General features: G+C 46.3%; 2 protein-coding genes across 5 annotated transcripts in view; one reads left to right on the plus strand and one right to left on the minus strand.

Annotated features, from left to right (window-relative positions):
* LOC110528514 (LHFPL tetraspan subfamily member 4 protein-like) overlaps window positions 1-3,025 on the plus strand; it is a 71,996-nt gene extending 68,971 nt beyond the window's left edge. For both annotated transcript variants that reach the window (XR_002474268.2, XM_036984097.1), the window contains one exon: window positions 106-3,025. Coding sequence is in view for 1 of the 2 variants with exons in the window: in XM_036984097.1 (XP_036839992.1) it covers window positions 106-298 (193 nt within the window). In the remaining variant the exon portion in view is untranslated. The remainder of the gene's footprint in view (window positions 1-105) is intronic.
* LOC110528515 (histone-lysine N-methyltransferase SETD5) overlaps window positions 2,040-23,345 on the minus strand; it is a 54,150-nt gene continuing 32,844 nt past the window's right edge. For 2 of the 3 annotated variants that reach the window (XM_021610624.2, XM_021610623.2), the window contains exons 7-25: window positions 21,096-21,283; window positions 20,218-20,256; window positions 15,783-16,207; window positions 15,494-15,611; window positions 14,997-15,106; window positions 14,529-14,838; window positions 14,287-14,361; window positions 14,016-14,165; window positions 13,558-13,908; window positions 13,105-13,362; window positions 12,758-12,881; window positions 10,568-10,845; window positions 10,302-10,358; window positions 9,657-10,145; window positions 8,964-9,056; window positions 6,640-6,935; window positions 6,250-6,377; window positions 4,909-4,997; window positions 2,040-4,612 (exon numbers count right to left, since the gene is read on the minus strand). In XM_021610624.2, coding sequence (XP_021466299.2) covers window positions 3,980-4,612; window positions 4,909-4,997; window positions 6,250-6,377; window positions 6,640-6,935; window positions 8,964-9,056; window positions 9,657-10,145; window positions 10,302-10,358; window positions 10,568-10,845; window positions 12,758-12,881; window positions 13,105-13,362; window positions 13,558-13,908; window positions 14,016-14,165; window positions 14,287-14,361; window positions 14,529-14,838; window positions 14,997-15,106; window positions 15,494-15,611; window positions 15,783-16,207; window positions 20,218-20,256; window positions 21,096-21,283 — 4,211 coding nt within the window. In that variant the 3' untranslated portion in view covers window positions 2,040-3,979. The remainder of the gene's footprint in view (window positions 4,613-4,908; window positions 4,998-6,249; window positions 6,378-6,639; window positions 6,936-8,963; window positions 9,057-9,656; window positions 10,146-10,301; window positions 10,359-10,567; window positions 10,846-12,757; window positions 12,882-13,104; window positions 13,363-13,557; window positions 13,909-14,015; window positions 14,166-14,286; window positions 14,362-14,528; window positions 14,839-14,996; window positions 15,107-15,493; window positions 15,612-15,782; window positions 16,208-20,217; window positions 20,257-21,095; window positions 21,284-23,345) is intronic. The other variant, XM_021610625.2, reaches the window with a different exon arrangement.

Consider the following 23,345-nt stretch of genomic DNA (forward strand, 5'->3'; position numbering starts at 1 on the left):
TGAGTAAACGGACCAAATTAGTGACAGTATGCAAGTCAAATATATAAACCAAACATGAATTCCGTTTTTCCCAATATCACGTCTTTTTTTCGTTCATATCCCCAGACCGATGAAATCTACCACATGGCCCAACAAGTTCCAACGGAGTGTGGCTACCGCGTGGTTAAAAGGAGGTCCCGGAGCTGGATCTGGTGAAGGCAGACAGACACCTATGCCCCCTTACGGTCAACATACACGATCTCAAGACTCTGGCTGTGGACAACCTCTTCAATTAAGTAGTTATCATGCAGAGAACTGACCACATCCAACCTTCAATTTATCAACTTGTTCAATCAAAGGAACCAATTCCCAAATTGAACGACCCAACTCCAAAAGTGTTGTCCTTCGTTTCAATAAATGTGTGTAGGGGGACAGATTGTGTGTGTGTGCTAATGTTACTAAAACGTGGGACCGAAGGACCTCAATTGGCACGGATTCCAAATGGGCATAGATTCAAATTCCTATAGATTTTAAAACACAAGTACCATAAAAAGAAGCAACATACTCTGACTGTACAGTAGTGTCCTATCATCCAATATGAGTGCTCAGCTTCCTGCCCTCCTCTCCTTACTTTAGTGACCACTGATCTTGATCACATCGACAGTGTCATTATTTTTCGGTACACAAAAAGTACATTACATTTCCAATGGAAAGCTGTGGTTGCCCTGCTGCATTGCAGAGGCAGTTACAGTGCTTCATGTATAAATTCGATTTGTCGAACGTATGTGTAACGACCCTGGGTTTATAACCGCGGAAATCGACTCTGCCGCTCGAGCATGCTTTTGCGGCAGTCGATAGCGCGCCTGACCTCGGGCTCGAGACCTGGTCTCTGCTGTTTCATTACAGTATGCATCAAATCGTATGCGTAGACGGCGTGACATAAATGGTAGCAGAAGGCGAATGTTGAACTTTTGTTGCACACATCCAGATGATGCGTACCATTGTACACACCGATTAACATAGTTAAAGGTTAAATAAAACGTGATAGAGTTGTAAGTGATAGAGTTGTAAACGCCTTGATCACACCGATAGTGTCATAGCGCAAAATAGTAAGCGGCATCATCTGGATTTGTGTGCAACAATGGTTCAACATGAACTTTCTGCTACCATTTCTGTCGAGCAGTCTACGCAGTTTGACGCATACGTTCGATAAATCCAATTTATGCATCACACAAAACACACTAACGGCCTCTGCAATTCTGCAAAGCAAACAGCGTTCCATTGGAAAGGAATGTACTTCTGGTGTACCAAAATGCAATGACGGCGTGATCGAGGCGTAAGCGGCCAACTGAGTAGTTTGATGAGGACTCCGAAAATATGTCAATATTGTATCACCTGTTGTTTACGAAGCATGTGACAAATAAAAGTTTGATTTGACCTCGTGACAAGACAAACGGCTTGCTTCTAGACGTCGACGCTATTACCCGGCACTGCCCGAGTGTGGCCCTCAAATCTCAACCAGATTCCCTTCATTGCCATGCAGTGTTACAAAGTCTATAGTTATATCCGTGATATTTTCCTATCGGTTCCTTCGTAGGTGTTCAGTCTTCTGTATGTCGCAGACCGCTATGTTTTCAATGTGAGGAAGCGAGAGCGCCATCGGTCAACTTCACAAACCGAGGCTGGATTTACACTCTACTATGCACGCTCCATACAGGCTCCGCAAAACTCTTTGCGACTTGACCCGCACTGAGATTTGAGCTGTGCATGGCAGAGCGTGTCTCTTCACACAATTGTCAGTGATGAATTGCTCAGCAGAAAGCTTGACTGTGGCGTTTACTAAGCCTTACAGGGCAACTCCCTAGCCTCACCCGTCGACTGGTTTTTCAGGCTAAGGGTATATTTCACCGTTCACTTCACTGTGTATACAGTATATGTATATAATTAATTATTTCTAATAAAACATGGCAGTGTTACATACTGTGTAAAGAAATGTCAAATATTTCCTCAACAGGTTTTTGGGAACGGATACCATAGTGCATGAAATATCAACATGGCCATTTTTCTAAATACATCATCAGTATTTTATTATGAAAATGCATTACATCTCTTCTGCTTTTTTCTCTTTTGGATGGGGGAGTCCACATAGTCACCACTATGTTGTGTAAAAAATAAAAACGACTTAAACGTCACCCCCCCAAAATGCAGTGTCCAGTTTCTCTGGTAGTCGAAAGTGAAGAGTAAAAACAAAAGACTTTGTCAACAGACCTAATCATCCCAATCCGACCATCTGTCAGTCCCAGAAAATAAATATCATGCGGCAAATTTAGTGTACTAGATTTCTCTTTACAGTTTAACACATTTGATACAAGTACACATGATCATACATTGTCATTTTTGTTTCATTTTAGGGGTTATTTCTTTATTTAAGGTGCTGGTAATTTTGGGTGACATTTCTCGGGAAGTCTTCTGTCAAACATTCATTCAAACAGTGAGTACCTTACGTCTGTGGATGAGGCAATAAGAAGAAAGGTCAAGTGTCCGGTCAAGCTGGCCAGTCCCGCTTTCCGAAGCCCCAGTGTGGTTCCTGGGGCCCCAAAGACATTTACTCCCAACCAAATTAGAATGTCCAGTCAGAACGATTTCCATCTTCCTGGCACTAGGGTACTACAACTCCCAGCGTGCATCAGCAATGTCATTTAACGTTGATTGAAAGTCCCAATGCTGTGGTCATGGCACATGACTAATTTTGCGTTGTGATTTTCATCTTTTTGTTTAGTATTCAGTTGGTAAGGACCCTAATAAAATGGGGGTACAGCATTCTGTGGAAAGTGAGACTTCTTGAAGCAGCAACAAATAAGGAGAAGACAGCAGCTTTTTTTATACCGTTCAAACCATCCTCCTGTTTTCTTAGGTGGCATATGGAATGCAAGGAATGGTTAGAAGGAGAGAAAAATATATTCTCAGTACATTTTGATAAAACTAATCCGACAGGATTCAAAAGAGACGACAAACCCAACAACGGAGTAAAAAAAAAAAAAAAAAATATATATATATATTCTTCTTACTTCTTTCTCACTGTCACTGCATTCCAGCACAAAAAGGTGTTAACGATTACTAGGATGCATTTCTGGCAAAAGTTTGATTCCAAATTACAGATGGCGAGTTGAATCAACCGATTTGTGTGAAACATAACTGGATTTAACTGTAAATAACTTAAAACGAAAACAACTGCAGCACCATGAATTACAAGATCTGTTTGACTCAAGTACAATATAGCAAATCTACTGTGAAGTAGTAATATAGCAAATCAAAACAGTCAAGTGGGGAAGGAAAACAAAGAGCAGAAGAAAATCAAAGAACAGTGAAAAACAGATCAAGAGTTTTCAGAAAAACATTTTACACAAAAAGTTGGAAATCATATGGAATGATTTTTAGGGAGCTCATAGCTGCCCCCCTCTCTGCATCTTTATAACGGATGATATACACATACGCTCTTGCTGGTATCGTTTACCCTTTCCAAACTAAACACATGTATACTGCAGGACTGACCCTGCTGCTGGCCAAATAACAAAAAGTTACCTCAACACAATCTCAGCATTATCAAACCAGGTACCAAAACAACAGGTACATTTCTTCAAAAACATAAACACTGTACAGATACTCATGGTTGAGTTTCACCATCTACTTAGCCTGTTTTACACAGTCTGTTCATGTCAGGGTCATTTCAAATTACAAATGGTTTCTCTTTTGTTGAACATGTATTTTCTTCCTATTTTTTCATTGATTCCTTGAGGATGTTGAAGTTCCTCGATTAGCTTGACGCAGAACACAGTAAATTGTTTTCCGCAAAAAGAAAGACAGAAAATAAGGAGAAATACAAGAAGCAGAGTCGTGGCTCCTCGGAGGTCTGTACATATCCCCAAGCCTAGTTTCTCCAGAGAGTTTAGGAGAGGAGGTACACTATTTCACTCACTCAAAAACACACACACACAACATCCTAAACGCTTCCTGACTGTGTCCTTACTCCTGGCCCCTGTATGGGGGGGTGCTGGAACGGACTGAGTGGTGCCCCGCGTTGCGGGTAGTGTTGGCCGGCGGTGGCCGCCAGAAGCCTGGAGCCGGCCTGCAGCACCGTCTGCCCGGGGCTGCCTGGTTTCAGGCTCCGGGACGCCAGCTGCTGGCTCAGTCTGGAGGTGTGGTTCCCCGCCACACTGGCGCCCAAGTCTGTTTTAGGGTTGCCGTGAGCCCTGGAGCCAGGGGTAGGAGACCCTGACAACCCGCTGTTCAAGAGGCTGGCTTTTAGCTGGCTCCCGGCGCTGTACGTGTGGGACCCGTCCATACTGCTGCTGCCGCTCGACTGGTGCAGAGCGCCTCCTGGTGGTCTGGAAGCCCCACATAGGGCTGAGTCTGCAGAGGAGGTTGTCTGGTTGGGGAAGGAGGGCGAGGAGTTGAGTGGCTGTTGTGGATGATGCTGCGAGTGGTCTTGAGACAGGCGAGGGTAGAAGCCCTGAACTGAGGGAAGGGGGGCCGAGGGGCTGTAGGAGCCATGGAATGGAGAGGACGCGCTCTGCTGAAAGAAGGCCGGACTGTCCACTGTCTGCTGGTGGCTCTCCGATAAGGGGGGTTGCACCTTAGAATGACAACACACACAAATGACTTATAATGAACCTGACACCCAGTACACACCTCAAACAAATGAACCCCCCCCCCCCCCCCACACACACAGTTACAAAACTTATTTTATTTTTATTCTAGTGTTTCTATTGGACAGATTCAGGTAGGTCGCTCTCGGTTTGCTGAGCCTGTCCAACAGAAACGCTAGTTTTCGTTGCAAAACATTTCATTTGAAGCTGTTTTAAGAAATGATTACACCGCTGGCCAGACAAAACGAAACACTAAATTCTCCCAAATGATGTAGTACAATACCTGGTACGTGTAGACAGACGGGCTGTATGTCTGTGAGCTCTTCATGGGAGAGGCCAGGGGAACTGTCTGGATCTCATACCGGTCTGCATCTGGGATAACACACAACAGGACACAAGCTTAACAGGAGAACAGATGGTACATGCATGCACATTCCCTGAAACCTCTGAACCTTAATTCAGCAACCGTCTTCTGTTTCAAACTAGGCTAGATATCTACATTTCAGACAAGACAAACCTGGCCTTCAGCCTAAATACACCTAGATATCTACATTTCAGACAAGACAAACCTGGCCTTCAGCCTAAATACACCTAGATATCTACATTTCAGACAAGACAAACCTGGCCTTCAGCCTAAATACACCTAGATATCTACATTTCAGACAAGACAAACCTGGCCTTCAGCCTAAATACACCTAGATATCTACATTTCAGACAAGACAAACCTGGCCTTCAGCCTAAATACACCTAGATATCTACATTTCAGACAAGACAAACCTGGCCTTCAGCCTAAATACACCTAGATATCTACATTTCAGACAAGACAAACCTGGCCTTCAGCCTAAATACACCTAGATATCTACATTTCAGACAAGACAAACCTGGCCTTCAGCCTAAATACACCTAGATATCTACATTTCAGACAAGACAAACCTGGCCTTCAGCCTAAATACACCTAGATATCTACATTTCAGACAAGACAAACCTGGCCTTCAGCCTAAATACACCTAGATATCTACATTTCAGACAAGACAAACCTGGCCTTCAGCCTAAATACACCTAGATATCTACATTTCAGACAAGACAAACCTGGCCTTCAGCCTAAATACACCTAGATATCTACATTTCAGACAAGACAAACCTGGCCTTCAGCCTAAATACACCTAGATATCTACATTTCAGACAAGACAAACCTGGCCTTCAGCCTAAATACACCTAGATATCTACATTTCAGACAAGACAAACCTGGCCTTCAGCCTAAATACACCTAGATATCTACATTTCAGACAAGACAAACCTGGCCTTCAGCCTAAATACACCTAGATATCTACATTTCAGACAAGACAAACCTGGCCTTCAGCCTAAATACACCTAGATATCTACATTTCAGACAAGACAAACCTGGCCTTCAGCCTAAATACACCTAGATATCTACATTTCAGACAAGACAAACCTGGCCTTCAGCCTAAATACACCTAGATATCTACATTTCAGACAAGACAAACCTGGCCTTCAGCCTAAATATCAACAATAACGTGGACAGGAGGACATCTGGTCTGAATTTTCTACTACACCACATTCATGTGAAAACGAGAAAAACTGGTAGTGAAAACGAGTACAGTACCAGGGTCCTTGTCAGCAGCCGAGCCATCCGTCCTTTTCAGCACGCGGTCCATCTTGAGGGAGCCCCTCAGTACCCGCTCTAAGACGCCCTGGCCCTCCCTCAGCCGCTCTACTGTTGTGGGCACCATCCTGGATCAAAGCACAACACCAACACCGTCATGTACAGTACGTTCAATCAGGGGTTTATGTTTAGATGAGCTGGCTATGTCTGGAGACACCACACAGGGCTCAGGTTGCTAATGGTCCCACCTTACCAAGCAAATAGTCTCAAACACCAGTCAACCCCACAACATACAAAACGTGCGACAGCAAAGGTGGATATGCCTGAAAACAGTGACAGGAAACAAAGTACTGTGAGAGAACGTGGTGTGGCAGCGATATCTAGTCTTACCAGTGGCTGATGCCCTCCTGATCCCTGGGCTGCTGTTGCTGTGTAGGTCCCGGGGCGTGGGAGGTGGTGGTGTGGTGGTGGTTATCTGGGGGGCTCACCTCCTCCATCTGGGGGGGGGAGGAGAAGGAGCTGTGGGGGGAGGACGAGGGCTGCAAGTGGAGGGAATGGGGGCCTCTGGGGGACTCGGCGCTGGCACAGACGGAGCCGAGGCGGGTGGGGGTGCCCAGGGAGCTGCCCCCGTGCTCGGGGTCCCTGCTGCTCCCCTGCTTCCTCTTACGGTACTCAAGCAGAGACACCTGAGGAGTCGAGGAAAAATAACCTAGGTCAGCCATATGTACAGGCTTAGTGCCATGAGGTTACACACGCCATGGTGTCACACAATACCACTGGTTGCATTGCGACACCCGTTACCACCAGAGCGGTATGGACAGACAACGTCATGCATCATATCAACTATTAAGACGACTCTACCTTGAATGTACGTTCGCTTACATGTTACCAACTGATTGTCCAAAAGACCAAACATCCTAAATGTTCCCAAATCCTAAAGGGCTCTCCACAGTGATGTCGCAGTCTACTCAACTAGAGCTACCGAGCTCCGTATGAGTGGCGTTCCAAAAATTCAAGAGCACAAAAGTATGTAGAACTACATAATGTCGAGAGCAACGCAAACTAATCTCTGTCGGATCCATTGCAAAGACTGTGTAGATCCTTTTAACCGGAAAGAGCAACCAGCACTGGTCAACGATTTAATACTTCTACCATCCTGGAAGTTCTATTTTGTTCTATGATTGGTCAACCTCATCCTCTGTTGGAGTGGTTATCTGAAGTTGATAGGTGTAAAAAACAATACCTTGGGAGGGATGACCATTGGAACGAGTCATATGACAAAAGACGAAGAAACAATCCAGTATAGCTTCAGCATTCTGTCCTTACAGTGTTGGGACCAACCACCTGCTGAATGGTAACCAAAATACATTTTTTGTACCAAATTATTGGTATCAGTGCCATTACCAGAATCGGGAAGTAATCATGTTCACGCACCGACCTTCTGTTTGCTTTTGAAGCCTTTCTGTGCTTTACGGATAGTTAGTAACGGTCAAAATCTATCAACAGGCAACTGGTCGTTGTCATCATCAAACAAAGCAACTACTGTGAGGTCAGACACGAAAAGAAGGAGAATGTAAACAGAACCACAGAGCACCCACTACAGTACACATACCCACACCCACTACAGTACACATACCCACACCCACTACAGTACACATACCCACACCCACTACAGTACACATACCCACACCCACTACAGTACACATACCCACACTCAGAGACAATGAGAGAGAGAACAGTCAATCACACTCAGAGACAATGAGAGAGAGAACAGTCAATCACACTCAGAGACAATGAGAGAGAGAACAGTCAATCACACTCAGAGACAACGAGAGAGAGAACAGTCAATCACACTCAGAGACAACGAGAGAGAGAACAGTCAATCACACTCAGAGACAATGAGAGAGAGAACAGTCTGGCGGAATGTTGTCATGGCAAAGGCAGGAGACTTAAGGAGGGTCCAGGGGGATGGGGGGTGAGAGATATGGAGCAGGCTGGCTGAATAGACGGTCCGATATCAGGGCTATCGGGGTGCGGTGAGCTGAACCAAAAGAGGGCAGAGAGAAGGGTAGGGGGAGGCACTCAGGGGGCCCCACCTAGACCCATAGGGTTGCCATCAGGGCCTTAGGACTTGAAGAATGGCCACGCACTAGGATCTTGGGATCTGAGGACTACTGTATTTGTTAGGGCCTTTTGATTCCAATTGGGCCCTTAGAACAGTTTCAGGCTCCAAAGGCTTATTTTATGGGCCTTCTGATTGTCCTTGGACCCTTGGGGGTGCCTCTTGAAGGGCAGCTAGTATGGTTCTTAGATGGGAATTGGCCATACTGCTGGTATGATCTGACTTGGGTGTGGGTCAAGGCTGGTGAAAGAGGATGCAGGCACAGGAGGACAGAACTATGGATGAGGTGGACCATAGACAAATGGCCAGTGAAGCCAGCAAGGCCCGGCCCAAACTCGCCAGGCTGAAGATGATATCATGAACCATCAGCCTCGTTGTATGGCACTCCGAGCTGATGGGGTGACCATGTTTCAGATATAGAGATGTTTAGATAAACGGATGTTTAGATATAGAGATGTTTAGATAAATTGATGATACTCATGGTACGTTTTTGGAGAAGGGGGGGGGTTTGGCGGACGGGGGTGGGGTTTGTATGCAAATGCAAAACAATATTTACATGCACACTTCTAAATGGTCGTATGGAAATATTCACCATATTTTGTACTGTCTTGTATTCACGTCTTACTGCTATAGCCTGGTAATCTGGCTGTCCTGTCAGCAGACTAACGGTTTGCAGGATGGCCCTCTGCCTTGGAAAAAACAGTGGAAGAAAGACTTGGCAAAGGTTTCAGGAGGAGCATAGGGGGAGTGACAGGGTAGACAACACAACCTGTTGGGCTAGCTGCAGTAGGAGACAGTACATAAAGAGAAATGTGGGAAGTCCCGTAGTATTCCATTCTGAAGACAGGTGAAAGTCCATGCAGCCAACTGACAGACAATAGAAAAGATCAATGTAACAATAAATTAAAAAAACAAAAAAACGAAGTAGCCTTTTGGTAAAATAATTACCCCAGGTCTATTTTGATTTATTTAGATCTTGATGTGGAGTCACTGAGACCAATTGACACATAGTGAATAGAAAACACAAAGAAAGTAAAGACCACACAATGACTGAGTATCCTTTAAATTTTCATACCACAGTCTCAATACCACTCTCCACTCAAATTCAGACTTTATACCAATAAGCAAGTAGGCACTACTTCCACACGTTCACTACAGACATGACCTACCTATCGTACCCCCATTTGGGAATGTAATTCGAACAGAAATATCTTCATTAACAGTTTCATTTCTGAGGGTGAAAACAACTAAAGCAGGAAGAAGCTGAGCGAGTTGGAGGACTTGCCTTCTTCTTCTGTGGTGGGTTGCTGGTGTGGTGGGGTGGCGTGCTGCCATCCGGGTAGCTGCCGCCATAGTGCGGCTCGCCGTAGGGCGACAGCGAGTCAGACCCCGCCTCCGCCAGGATCCCCTGGCCACTCACGGTGCTGTAGAAGGACTCGGCCGGGGAATAGCTGCCCTCTGATTGGCTGATGCGCCTGTCGGTGGGGGCAGCAGGGGCAAGGTTTCCCAGGTTGGCGTTGAGTGGGGAGCAGGTGTAGATGAGGTTGAACTCCGTCCTGAAGCTCTGCTCTCTGGCCTGCAGGGCCGACTCGGAGGGGGTACCCGGTGTCAAGGGGGTGAGCGGCCTCTGTGTGTCGGGAGGAGGCCCCGTTGCCGAGAGGAGAGTGAAGTCATCCGACATGGCAGGCACGGGGCTCTCCAGGCCCGAGGACAGGGAGAGGTCTGGAAACTGCAGGGCGCAGCACTGGGCGTCAAAGTCGGGCCGCAGGCACGGCTATAGGTGGAGCAGAGAACAGAGTTACAAGATGAACACTGTGACACAAAACTGCCCTCACCGGCCCGTGTTCCCTGTCCCGTGAGACTGAAGTGAAAGTCATCTAGCCCTGGCTTCAGTGCTCTGACAGCTGCTCTGGGTCTGTGGGGTACCTACCCCTGGAGAGATGGACTCCGGCCTGTGCACAGGAGAGGCCTCTGGAGACGATATGTTCTGGATGGGTAGGAAAGAGGGAGAGAGACACATTAAAAACCACTACAAACAGATAGGTAGCACAATGAAAACAACCATGAATATGCACTGTAGTTCAATGCTGAATTTTCCTGTTAGGGTGGCCCATCGTTTTGTAGGTGTGTGTGTGTATTTCAGTATGTCATGTCTGTGTGTGTGTGTTCTAGGGGCGTTCTCCGTGTCCCCAGTACCTCAAACTGCAGCGGTGTGTTGCAGCGGCTGGTGGGCAGCGAGGGCAGCGGTGAATAGCCGTTGGACAGCCGGTGCTCCTCGTCGCCGTAACGACCCAGCAGCGCGGGGGCAGCGTAGGAGGTGGGGCTGAGTAAGGGGTGGTCTGAGGGCAACGGGGGCGTGATGGGTGATAGGGGCCGCAGTAGCAGACTGTGTTCTTCTGAGCCGGGAAGTGGTGGAGCCGCCTCCGCCTCTGGGCCGTAAATGGACCGCCGCTTCTTGGGGGGTGCCGCCAGTTCTTTTTAGCGGCGAGCGGAAAGAAAGCAACAGCCTCAGATTATCTGCGGTGACAGGTGCCAGCTTATGCCGATTTTTATTTATTTATTTATTTTATTTCACCTTTATTTAACCAGGTAGGCAAGTTGAGAACAAGTTCTCATTTACAATTGCGACCTGGCCAAGATAAAGCAAAGCAGTTCGACACATACAACAACACAGTTACACATGGAGTAAAACAAAACATACAGTCAATAATACAGTAGAAAAATAAGTCTATATACAATGTGAGCAAATGAGGTGAGATAAGGGAGGTAAAGGCAAAAAGGCCATGGTGGCGAAGTAAATACAATATAGCAAGTAAAACACTGGAATGGTAGATTTGCAGTGGTAGAATGTGCAAGGTAGAGATAGAAATAATGGGGAGCAAAGGAGCTAAATAAATAAATACAGTAGGGGGAGAGGTAGTTGTTTGGGCTAAATTATAGATGGGCTATGTACAGGTGCAGTAATCTGTGAGCTGCTCTGACAGCTGGTGCTTACAGCTAGTGAGGGAGATAAGTGTTTCCAGTTTCAGTGATTTTTGTAGTTCGAGCCAGTCATTGGCAGCAGAGAACTGGAAGGAGAGGCGGCTAAAGAAAGAATTGGTTTTGGGGGTGACCAGAGAGATATACCTGCTGGAGCGCATGCTACAGGTGGATGCAGCTATGGTGACCAGCGAGCTAAGGGGGGACTTTACCTAGCAGGGTCTTGTAGATGACCTGGAGCCAGTGGGTTTGGCGACGAGTATGAAGTGAGGGCCAGCCAACGAGAGCGTACAAGTCGCAGTGGTGGGTAGTATATGTGACTTCTGTGACAATACGGATGGCACCGTGATAGACTGCATCCAATTTATTGAGTAGGGTATTGGAGGCTATTTTGTAAATGACATCGCCAAAGTCGAGGATTGGTAGGATGGTCAGTTTTACAAGGGTATGTTTGGCAGCATGAGTGAAGGATGCTTTGTTCCGAAATAGGAAGCCAATTCTAGATTTAATTTTGGATTGGAGATGTTTGATGTGAGTCTGGAAGGAGAGTTTACAGTCTAACCAGACACCTAAGTATTTGTAGTTGTCCACATATTCTAAGTCAGAACCATCCAGAGTAGTGATGTTGGACGGGCAGGTAGGTGCAGGCAGCGATCGGTTGAAGAGCATTTAGTTTTACTTGTATTTAAGAGCAATTGGAGGCCACGGAAGGAGAGTTATTTGGCAGTGTATTGTTTCTTATCGATGGTGGTTAAGATATCGTTTAGGACCTTGAGTGTGGCTGAGGTGCACCCATGACTAGCTCGGAAACCAGATTGCATAGCGGAGAAGGTATAGTGGGATTTGAAATGATCGGTAATCTGTTTGTTGACTTGGCTTTCGAAGACCTTAGAAAGGCAGGGTAGGTTAGATATAGGTCTGTTGCAGTTTGGGTCAAGAGTGTCCCCCCCTTTGAAGAGGGGGATGACCACAGCTGCTTTTCAATCTTTGGGAATCTCAGACGACACGAAAGAGGTTGAACAGACAATGATTAAAAGGATCTTCATTTGCTGTTAAGTTAATTTAAAATTAAATGACTTGCATGGTTGACTAATTAGGGCAAAGTAGGTAAAACAATTGGTTATTAATCTATGTTGAATCAACATTTATTTTGAGATCAATTTGAAATAACCTCCAACTGCAAGAACACTACACCAGACGTGGCTTCAAACTATTAAAAATCCTTTCAAATATTGTATCTGTGCTTAATTGAGTTTGGATGTTGCATTGGAACCAATAGAAAAGTTCCAAAAGTGCAAACCCAGCCTAAAACGAATTCTCAACGTATTTGAAATCAGATCTGTACTAGATTACAAACACTACTAGACTTGTTAGTAGACAGTGAACAGACTAAAAAGCGGTAGATACCTGCTTTGAAAGGGTTGGGGGTGGAGCTGCTGCTGTTACTTTGGTGAGAGGAGGTGGACTCGGTGCCGTCCTCCAGGCCTCCCGAGCACGGCCCACTCTCGCACTGGGCCTGTTGGATCCATCTCTGAACACAGATACAAATAGATATCAGCCTGAGACAATATACTGAAACTCTTTCACATTTATGAAGGGAAGTGAACAAGTGCACACTTTAGGGGAAAGGAGACCAACAGCCTCTCGAGCACCTGCTGCACATTACACTACATTTTCCCATCTACCCTATTCTCCATTGAACCCATAACTGACTTTATGACAACTCCCACAACGCTGTCTCTCTCCACCGGTACCTTCTTGAAGGAGCCGTAGGCTGCGTCCACGCTGACGGGCCGGCGCCGGCGCTCGGGGTTGAAGGGCGAGCCAAAGCGCACGTAGTGCTTGGGCGCTGTGCAGATGAGCGGCGAGGCCGTCAGGCCCGGCAGCATGTTGAGGGTGGTGGCCAGCACCGTGGGGTCGGTGGTGATACGCAGCTGCCGCTCCACCGTGGGCACCTCCTGCTGGGCTGCCTTGTCCAGCACCTTGTCGTTCAGCCACTCTGTCACCAGATACTGGAGGGTGGGGGGAGACTTTTTAGGGACAAATTGTCAAGTTTGTGTGTGATATTTTTATTGTGTTGATATTAGCCTATAATTCTGTAATTCAGCAAGGAAAAAGAGGAGTTCTCCTGGTTTAATAAAGAGTCAATTAATAATAATGATTAAATCCCCCAAAAGGTGGTTGGAAGCCAGGCCCATCCCTCTCACCTTCTTGGTCTTGGGCAGGTTGCCCTTGTTCAGAGCACTCAGGCCTTCTCCGTCTAAGACCTGCCCGACTCCCAGTGCCCCGTCCACCAGGCCCAGCTCTGAACCAGGGGCCCCCAGGGGGCTCTCCTGCATCTCAGCCGCCACCCCCTGCTCCAGGGCCGCCTGCTGCTGGGCCAGGGCCTGCCGCTGGCGCCGGGCGCGCTGTGACGAGCTGGAGCGGTAGCGTGAGATACGGCTCTTAGGCCGGGGCTTGGAGGAGCGGGCCGGGGGAGGCTTGGGGGGAGCAAGGGGGGCCGGGAGGGGAGCGGCAGACGTCTGGGTCTTGTCTGCATCGGCTGCTGAGGATGGTTCCTGGAGACCGAGAGGGAGATTCTGTTTAGGGATAAATTAAATTGGAAAATTAGACACCAAGTTCAAAAAGAGAATGTGGCGCTAAGGGGGAGGGAAGTCCGACTCACAGTCGAGTAAGTTGCACGACGGGTGCTTATCCCCACCCCTGCTTGGTGGGGTGTGGGGTTACTCCCTGTGGGGTTCCCTCTGCTCCACTCCTCGCAATCCAGGCCCTCCTGTTTGGGCTCATCTATGCCCCTTGTGGTAGACGTCCTCTTCTACAGAGAGAGAGAGGGTGGATTACGAACTGAAGACTAATACTATGATTCCATATTATGACAGTGGGTTGGTCAGTGTGACAGGAAATTATGTCAAAGCTGTGATGTCGGCAGCATATACCTGTCTACTGGAGATGAGGACTCCGTTCTGGTCCAGCTCGCCCTCCTCTCCTTCCTCCTGCTTGAGGAGGCCCTCCTGTAACACACATACACATTGTGAATTATAAATGTGGGACATTTTCACTGCACAGTGGATACACCCCATGTGTCTTAGTAGGACAGCACCACATTCCATTACAAACTGCCACACCTCAACATTAACTGCCTGTATACACACACCTTTGCATTAAGATTCACACACACCTCAACATCGCTGTTGCCCAGGCTGCCGTTGCCCTGCAGCGTCTCCCGGACCTCACCACTCTCCTCGGGCGGCTGGTTACTGTCGTCCGACATCCCACCCAGTCCTGGGCCGCCGCCTGACCCTTCTATCTCTCTCCGCCGGGCCTTCCGCCGCCGCGTCTCTGCCCCCGTGTGCCCTGTGAGCTGGGAGGGTGGGGGCAGCGAACCCGTGCCGGGGCAGCCTAGGGTCTCGCGCGGGTTCAGGTTATGCTTCTGCACAGGGCAGTTCTGCTGGTTGTTCTTGTGGCAGGCACAGTCCACCTTATAGTTACTGCAATAATGATAAAACATAGGATTTTGATCACACTTTTCTGAACCCCAAAGATGCTGGTCACTTTGGAGTCAAGAGACAGACGAGAGAAACAGTCTTGTGTGATTTGTGACAACTGCTGATGTAAAAAGGCCTTTATAGATATAATTGACACTGACCAGCTATTGAAGTCATAGTCAAAGCCGATGGTGACCTCTGCGTCTCTGGGGATCTGCGTGACAGCGTAGACACAGAGGTGGATCATGCCCTCTGCGATCATATGACGAACCTGGAGAGGAGACAGAGGGGTGTCTTCTATCTAGGAGATATAATCATAACTGTATCCATTTCCCTCTAGAAGGGTGCGTCTCAATAGTCCTGAGTGGCCTGCTCTCCTAATCTCCTTTCCTTCATCTACACTGATGTCAGAGATCTGGATAGGTGAGATCTGCATTGCTTGCTGTTCGAGGTTTTAGGCTGGGATTCTGTACAGCACTTTGTGACTCGGCTGATGTAAAAAGGGCTTTATAAATACATTTGATTGATTGACTGACCTAAATTCACCTGAGATGAGTGAATTGAACTAACGATTGGAGATGAGGAAAGGAAGAGACGATTGAGATGAACCCAATGCCTTTCTTGAAGAAAACAAACAAACAAAACCAAGATGGCTGACCTCTGCGTTGGGCGTGCAGGACCTCCGGATGAAGCGTGCATCATTCCCAAATGTCCGCGCGTCCACGCACATCTCCACCTCGTTGAATTTGGAGTAGAACAGCACAAAGGGGTAGGGCCTAAAAATAAAAAAAAGTCAAAACAATGTCAAAATGTGCATTTTTACATAATATTTTACAGTGCTAATGTTTATCCTGAATACAGCATACATTTCCTCCATAAAACATTTTTAAAACACTAGTGCAGTTTACAGCGTATGAATATTTAACCTTATTTCAGAAAATGCCTACTTTTTGAAGAAGTGTCCGTTGACCTCAAACTGCTGTTTCAGCATGACCTTGCCCCGGTACTCGATGATCAGGGTGTCTGGCTCTAGATCCCTAGCCGCCCGCAGGACCTTCCTGTGGTTCTGCACACGCGTCACCCGCCCCAGCTGTACCTGCATCTGAGAGCCCAGCACCGTATTGTTGCACGCCAGCTCTGTACGGTTAATTGTGTCCATGGCGTCCGCCGAGGCGTTGACCTGGGCCGGTGAGGTAGTCTCACTCGCCACGCCCTCGGCGGCAACGGCACGGTGCAGCTGGAGCAGCATCTGGACATCGGCGCTGTACTGGTTGGCTGTAGCCTCCTCGTACTGGTCCGTCCACTGGCGGATGCGGCTCTCCCAGCCCTCCGCTGTAGTCTCGTCCACCGCGCTGGCCTCCGTCGTGGAGTTCTGGGGGAGGGGAGGAGGAGAGTGTTTACTTCAGAGCAGTGTCATGGTAAAAATAAATATACTTTTCTTTTTTTTAATTCACCTTCATTCTAAGACCTTTTTCAAAAATGACAATTTCAGGTCTACAACGGGTTTGTTTCTTCTTGCTGTGGAGCCATACCATGTCAAACTGTTTAGGGACCTATGTGTTATCATGGGTGGGTGTCTGGGTAATGCACTGTGTTCTAGATCACCTTCACCGTGTCATAATAAGGTGATTGGTGTCTGTGTTATGCTCAATGGAACAGAGGTCACTCAATAGATTCCTGGTGCAACACAAAGTGGCACTTATGACAACATTTAGTCCCCCCCCCCCATACTGTGCCTTGCAAAAGTATTCATCCCCCTTGGCATTTTTTCTATTTTGTTGCATTACAACATGTAATTTAAATGGGTTTTTATTTGGATTTCATGTAATTGGGACACACAAAAGTCCAAATTGGTGAAGTGAAATGAAAATATCTTTAAAAAAAAAAATACTATGGAAAAGTAGTGCGTGCATATGTATTCACCCCCTTTTGCTATAAAGCCCCTAAATAAGATCTGGTTCAAACAATTACCTTCAGAAGTCACATAATTAGTCCACCTGTGTTCAATCGAAGTGTCACATGATCTCAGAATATAAACTCAGCAAAACAAGAAACGTCTCTTTTTCAGGACCCTGTCTTTGAAAGATAAATCGTAAAAATGCAAATAACTTCACAGATCTTCATTGTAAAGGGTTTAAACACTGTTTCTCATGCTTGTTCAATGAACCATAAACAATTAATGAACATGCACCCGTGGAACAGTCGTTAAGACACTAACAGGTTACAGACGGAAGTCAATTAAGGTCGCAGTTATGAAAACTTAGGACACTAACCTGCTGACCAGACCGGACACGTCGCGTGGGTCGCAAAATAAATGTTATTAAATTATTGAGCACACCAACGAGCATCTGCGTTGCCAATGGATAAAATAGAACTCCTTTCTATTTCTGATGCAGATCGCGCTGAAAGTCCTGCCTCTCCCATCTCCTCATTGGTTTACAGAAGCAGGTACCCACGTGCCATCTTCATTGGTTATACCCACGTAGATGATTGAAAGTCAAACTGTTTTGCCGGTAGTCGTGGTAATACTATGAAAGTTTAGATGCCGATCACAGTAGAAGTTCAAAGATGAAAATGCCTGGAAGGAGGAGAGATGACTAGAAACGATTCGGTTGGCCGTTTTATGTGTGGATTAATTTCCGGAGTAGAGGACCTTGTGCATTTCAGGTAAAATAACAGCCTAAATGTTTATATCCCAGGACAAATTAGCTAGCAACAGTAAGCTAGCTAAATAGGACAAATTAGCTAGCAAGTGCAAGCTAACTAGCTAAATTGCCATGCATGTTTAATGCTTTTCGACCTGTCCCCAAATTAATGTAATTGGTTCAGAGTTTGTTTTGATATTTTAACCTGCGTGTCGTGATCGCGTTTGGTGTGGGGGGACAAAATAAATGTATGCACGATAGCGCACGATGGCGCTCTCGCGCAGCCGGTTTGGGTTCCGTGTACAGAGGCCTTTCTACTGACTCTGAAAAACATCAAAAGAAAAATGCCCAGGGTCCCTTGCTCATCTGCGTGAACGTGCCCAAGGCATGCTGCAAGGAGGCATGAGGTCTGCAGATGTGGCCAGGGCAATAAATTGTAATGTCCGTACTGTGAGACGCCTAAGACAGTGCTACAGGGAGACAGGATGGACAGCTGATCGTCCTCGCAGCGACAGACCACGTGTAATAACACCTGCACAGGATTGGTACATCTGAACATCACACCTGCGGGACAGGTACAGGATGGCAACAACTGCCCCAGTTACACCAGGAACAAACAGTCCCTCCATCAGTGCTCAAACCGGCCGCAATAGGCTGAGAGAGGCTGGACTAAGGGCTTGTAGAACTGTTGTAAGGCAGGTCCTCACCAGATATCACTGGCAACAACGTTGCCTATGGGCATAAACCCACCGTCGCTGGACCAGACAGGACGTCTTCACTGACGAGTTGCGGTTTTGTCTCACATGGGGTGATGGTCGGATTTGCGTTTATCGTCGAAGGAATGCCTGTTACACAGAGGTCTGTACTCTGGAGCGGGATCGATTTGGAGGTGGAAGGTCCGTCATGGTCTGAGGCGGTGTGTCACAGCATCATCGGACTGAGCTTGTTGTCATTGCAGGCAATCTTAACGCTGTGCGTTACAGGGAAGACATCCTCCCCCCTCATGTGGTACCCTTGCTGCAGGCTCATCTTGACATGATCCTCCAACATGACAATGCCACCAGCCATACTGCTCGTCCCGTGCGTGATTTCCTGCAAGACAGGAATGTCAGTGTTCTCACAGTAAGAACTGGCAAATCTGGTGCAGTCCATGAGGTGGGGGTGCACTGCAGTACTTAATGCAGCTGGTGGCCACACCAGATACTGACTGTTACTTTTGATTTTAACCCCCCTTTGTTCAGGAACACATTATTCCATTTCTGTTAGTCACATGTCTGTGGAACCTGTTCAGTTTATGTCTCAGTTGTTGAATCTTGTTATGTTCATACAAATATTTACACATGTTAAGTTTGCTGAAAATAAACGCAGTTGACAGTGAGGACGTTTCTTTTTTTGCTGAGTTCATACACCTGTTCTGAAAGGCCCCAGAGTCTGCAACACCACTAAACAAGGGGCAACACCAAGCAAGCGGCACCATGAAGACCAAGGAGCTCTCCAAACAGGTCAGGGACAAAGTTGTGGAGAAGTAAAGCCCAGGGTTGGGTTATAAAAAATATCAGAAACTTTGAACATCCCACAGAGCACCATTAAATCCACTATTAAAACATTTAAAGAATATAGCACCACAACAAACTTGCCAAGAGAGGGTCGCCCACCAAAACTCACAGACCAGGCAAGGAGGGCATTAATCAGAGGCACCAGAGAGACCAAAGATAACCCTGAAGGAGCTGCAAAGCTCCACAGCGGAGATTGGAGTATCTGTCCATAGGACCACTTTAAGCTGTACACTCCACAGAGTTGGGCTTTACGGAAGAGTGGCCAGAAAAAAGCCATTGCTTAAAGAAGAAAATAAGCAAACACGTTTGTGGTTCGCCAAAAGGCATGTGGGAGACTCCCCAAACATATGGAAGAAGGTACTCTGGTCAGATGAGACTAAAATGTAGCTTTTTAGCCATCAAGGAAAACGCTATGACTGCCGCAATCCCAACACCTCTCATCACCCCGAGAATATCATCCCCATGGGAAACTGGTTAGAATTAAAGGAATGATGGATGGCGCTAAATACAGGGAAATTCTTGAGGGAAACCTGTTTCAGTCTTTAAGAGATTTGAGACTGGGACGGAGGTTCACCTTCGAGCAGGACAATGACCCTAAGCATAGTGCTAAAACAACACTCAAGTGGTTTTAGGGGAAACATCTAAATGTATTGGAAAGGCCTAGTCAAAGTCCAGACCTCAATCCAATTGAGAATCTGTGGTATGACTTAAAGATTGCTGTACACCAGCGGAACCCATCCAACTTGAAGGAGCTGGAGCAGTTTTGCCTTGAAGAATGGGCAAAAATCCCAGTGGCTAGATTTGCCAAGCTTACAGAGACACATCCCAAGAGACTTGCAGCTGTAATTCCTGCAAAAGGTGGCTCTACAAACTATTGGCTTTGGGGGTGTATAGTTATGCATGTGCAAGTTCTGTTTTTTTGTCTTATTTCATGTTTGTTTCACAAAGAAAAATATTTTGCATCTTCAAAGTGGTAGGCATGTTGTGTAAATCATATGATACAAATCCCCCCCCAAAATATATTTTAATTCCAGGTTAAAAGGCAACAAAATAGGAAAAATGCCAAGTGGGGTGAATACTTTCACAAGCCACTGTACACTAACGCTGTGAAGTTCAAATGTGTAGTAGTATACATTGGTATATAACTAAACAGAAGATCCTCAGGAGTGAACGAATCTTACCTTCATCCTCATGGACTTTCTAGAACCCTCTCTGAAGGCCTGTAAAGACAGACACTTGTTTACTCAACGTTTTGGCCACATTTCAGAGTCCACTTACAACTTTAAAACAAAGTTTCAGACAGTCTGTATTCAACGTTTAGACATTTCGGAGTTTACTCGAAAATAATGTACCAAAAATAACTATTTCTGCCACTAGAAAAAGGACTGCAACTCCTCTCTTGGCCTCTAGAGGTCGAAAATAGGCATACTCAGCTGGGGTGTGCCAAGTAGTTATTTTCCTGATACGATTTTTACTCAGTAATTACCTGTTATCTTAAAAAAAATAAAACGCAATTTTGACAACATCTGTTTTGGGCATATTATAACACGTTTTTTTCCAGTCACGAGTATCATCTGATCTGATCAAACTATCAATTACATATACGAGTACGGTCAGATCAACCTTCTAAGCAAGTTAAACAGGAAACTTTGCGATCTTGGTCTTCTTACTAGCTGCGAGTTATGCATTTGCACACTCAGACCCTTTTCAAACTTTGCTCGTGTGGCATTTTGTCAACACTTGCCGCTGCTACCACTACATTTGGTGCAAGTGGCGGCTGGCACCTTCCACTAGCTTGACATTTGGCCCACGTGGCAGCTGGCACCTTCCACTAGCTTGACATTTGGCCCACGTGGAGGCTGACACCTTCCACTAGCACTACATTTATCCCACGTGGCGGCTGACACCTTCCACTAGCACTACATTTAGCCCACGTGGCGGCTGACACCTTCCACTAGCACTACATTTAGCACGTCACTTTTGCCTGGCATGCCTCGCATTTAGCACACAGGTAGGACTCTTTGCAGTGTTAATTGGGCCCTCGCTTCCTAGTACCAACCTTGATCTTCTTGCCCTTGGGCACTCCGCGGGCCTTCTCCGTGCTCTTCTTCCTCTTCTTGGACTTGTTCCGCTTGACACGGTTGACAGTGAGCGTGATGCTGGTGGGCGTGTGCTGTGTGGCCGTGTAGGACACTGTGGCGGGCGACACCTCCTCGTCGCCACTCTCCGTGGCACTGCTCTCTCCCACTAGAAACAAGAAGAGAGACTTGAGCATGCACAGGTACCTGGGCCCGTCAACAGTGAACACTTAGGTTTCTTGGACTAATATTAAGCCTAGTCCAGTACTAAAAAGCTACTTAGAGATAGAGATTCTCCTTTGATCTTCTTAGTCCAGGCCTATGCTCAATCCGTGTCCAGGAAAACTGGCCCATGGCGTTTACATGAGGTTGAGGCCAAGTGGCAAAATACATGTACAGTTGAAGTTGTAAGTTTACATACACCTTAGCCAAATACATTTAAAACTCCATTTCACAATTCCTGACATTAAATCCTGGTAAAAATTCCCTGTCTTAGGTCCGTTAGTATCACCAATTTATTTTAAGAATGTGAAATGCCAGAATAATAGTAGAGAGAATGATTTATTGCAGCTTTTATTTATTTCATCATATTCCCAGTGGGTCAGACGTTTACAAACACTCAATTAGTATTTGGTAGCATTGCCTTTATATTGTTTAAATTGGGTCAAACGTTTCAGGTAGCCTTCCACCAGCTTCCCACAATAAGTTGGGTGAGTTTTGGCCTATTCCTCCTGACAGAGCTGGTCTAACGGAGTCAGGTTTGTAGGCCTCCTTGCTCACACAGGCCTTTTCAGTTCTGCCCACAAATGTTCTATAGGATTGAGGTCAGGCCTATGTGATGGCCACTCCAATACCTTGACCTTGTTGTCCTTAAGCCATTTTGCTTAAGTCATTGTCCATTTGGAAGACCCATTTGCGAACAAGCTTTAACTTCCTGACTAATGTCTTGAGATGTTGCTTCAATATATCCACATAATTTCCCTGCCTCATGATGGCATCTATTTTGTGAAGTGCACCAGTCCCTCCTGCAGCAAAGCACCCCCACAACATGATGTTGACACCCCCGTGCTTCACGGTTGGAATGGTGTTCTTCGGCATGCAAGCCTCCCCCTTTTTCCTCCAAACATAACAATGGTCATTATGGCCAAACAGTTATATTTTCTTTCATCAGACCAAAGGACATTCCTCCAAAAAGTATGATCTTTGTACTCATGTGCAGTTGCAAACCGTAGTCTGTTTTTTTTATGACGGTTGTGGAGCAGTGGCTTCTTCCTTGATGAGCGGCCTTTCAGGTTATGTCGATATAGGACTTGTTTTACTGTGGATATAGAAACTTTTGTACCCGTTTCCTCCAGCATCTTCACGAGGTCCTTTGCTGCTGTTCTGGGATTGATTTGCACTTTTCACACCAAAGCACAATCATCTCTAGGAGACAGAACGCGTCTCCTCCTTCAGGCGTTTGGAAATTGCTCCCAAGGATGAACCAGACTTGTGGAGGTCTACATTTTTGTTTCTGAGGTCTTGGCTGATTTCTTTTGATTTTCCCATGATGTCAAGCAAAGAGGCACTGAGTATGAAGGTATGCCTTGAAATACATCCACAGGTACACCTCCAATTGACTCAAATGATGTCAATTAGCCTATCAGAAGCTTCTAAAGCCATTAAATCATTTTCTGGAATTTTCCAAGCTGTTTAAAGGGACAGTCAACTAACAGGCGGACTACACCACCTGCTTTGCGTGTGCGAGCGTTGTAAAAGAAGTCTGTTATTAAATTATTGCACCCACACTGCTCGTGCGCGTCAACGAGCGTCTGCGTGGCCAAGGGCTAAAATAGAAATCAGTTCTATTTCTGACGCAGATCGCGCTGAAAGCCCTGCCTCTCCCATCTCCTCATTGGTTGATAGAAGCAGGTACCCACGTGCCATCTCCTCATTGGTTATACCCACGTGGGTGACTGAAAGACGAACGAGGTAATTGGCGGTAATGCACCTAATTTATGAAAGTTGCCAATCGCAATATAAAGTCAAGAGAAGAAAAGGCCTGGAAGGAGGAGGGATGACTAGAAACGATTCGGTTGACCGTTTTATGTCTGGATTAATTGGTGGAGTAGAAGACCTTGTGCATTTCAGGTAAAATAACTTCATGTTTATATCCCAGGACAAATTAGCTAGCAACAGAAAGCTAGCTAAATAGGACATATTAGCTAGCAAGTGCAAGCTAACTAGCTAAA

This window comes from Oncorhynchus mykiss, chromosome 7 (genome assembly GCF_013265735.2).
Source record: "Oncorhynchus mykiss isolate Arlee chromosome 7, USDA_OmykA_1.1, whole genome shotgun sequence".
Lineage (NCBI taxonomy): Eukaryota > Metazoa > Chordata > Actinopteri > Salmoniformes > Salmonidae > Oncorhynchus > Oncorhynchus mykiss.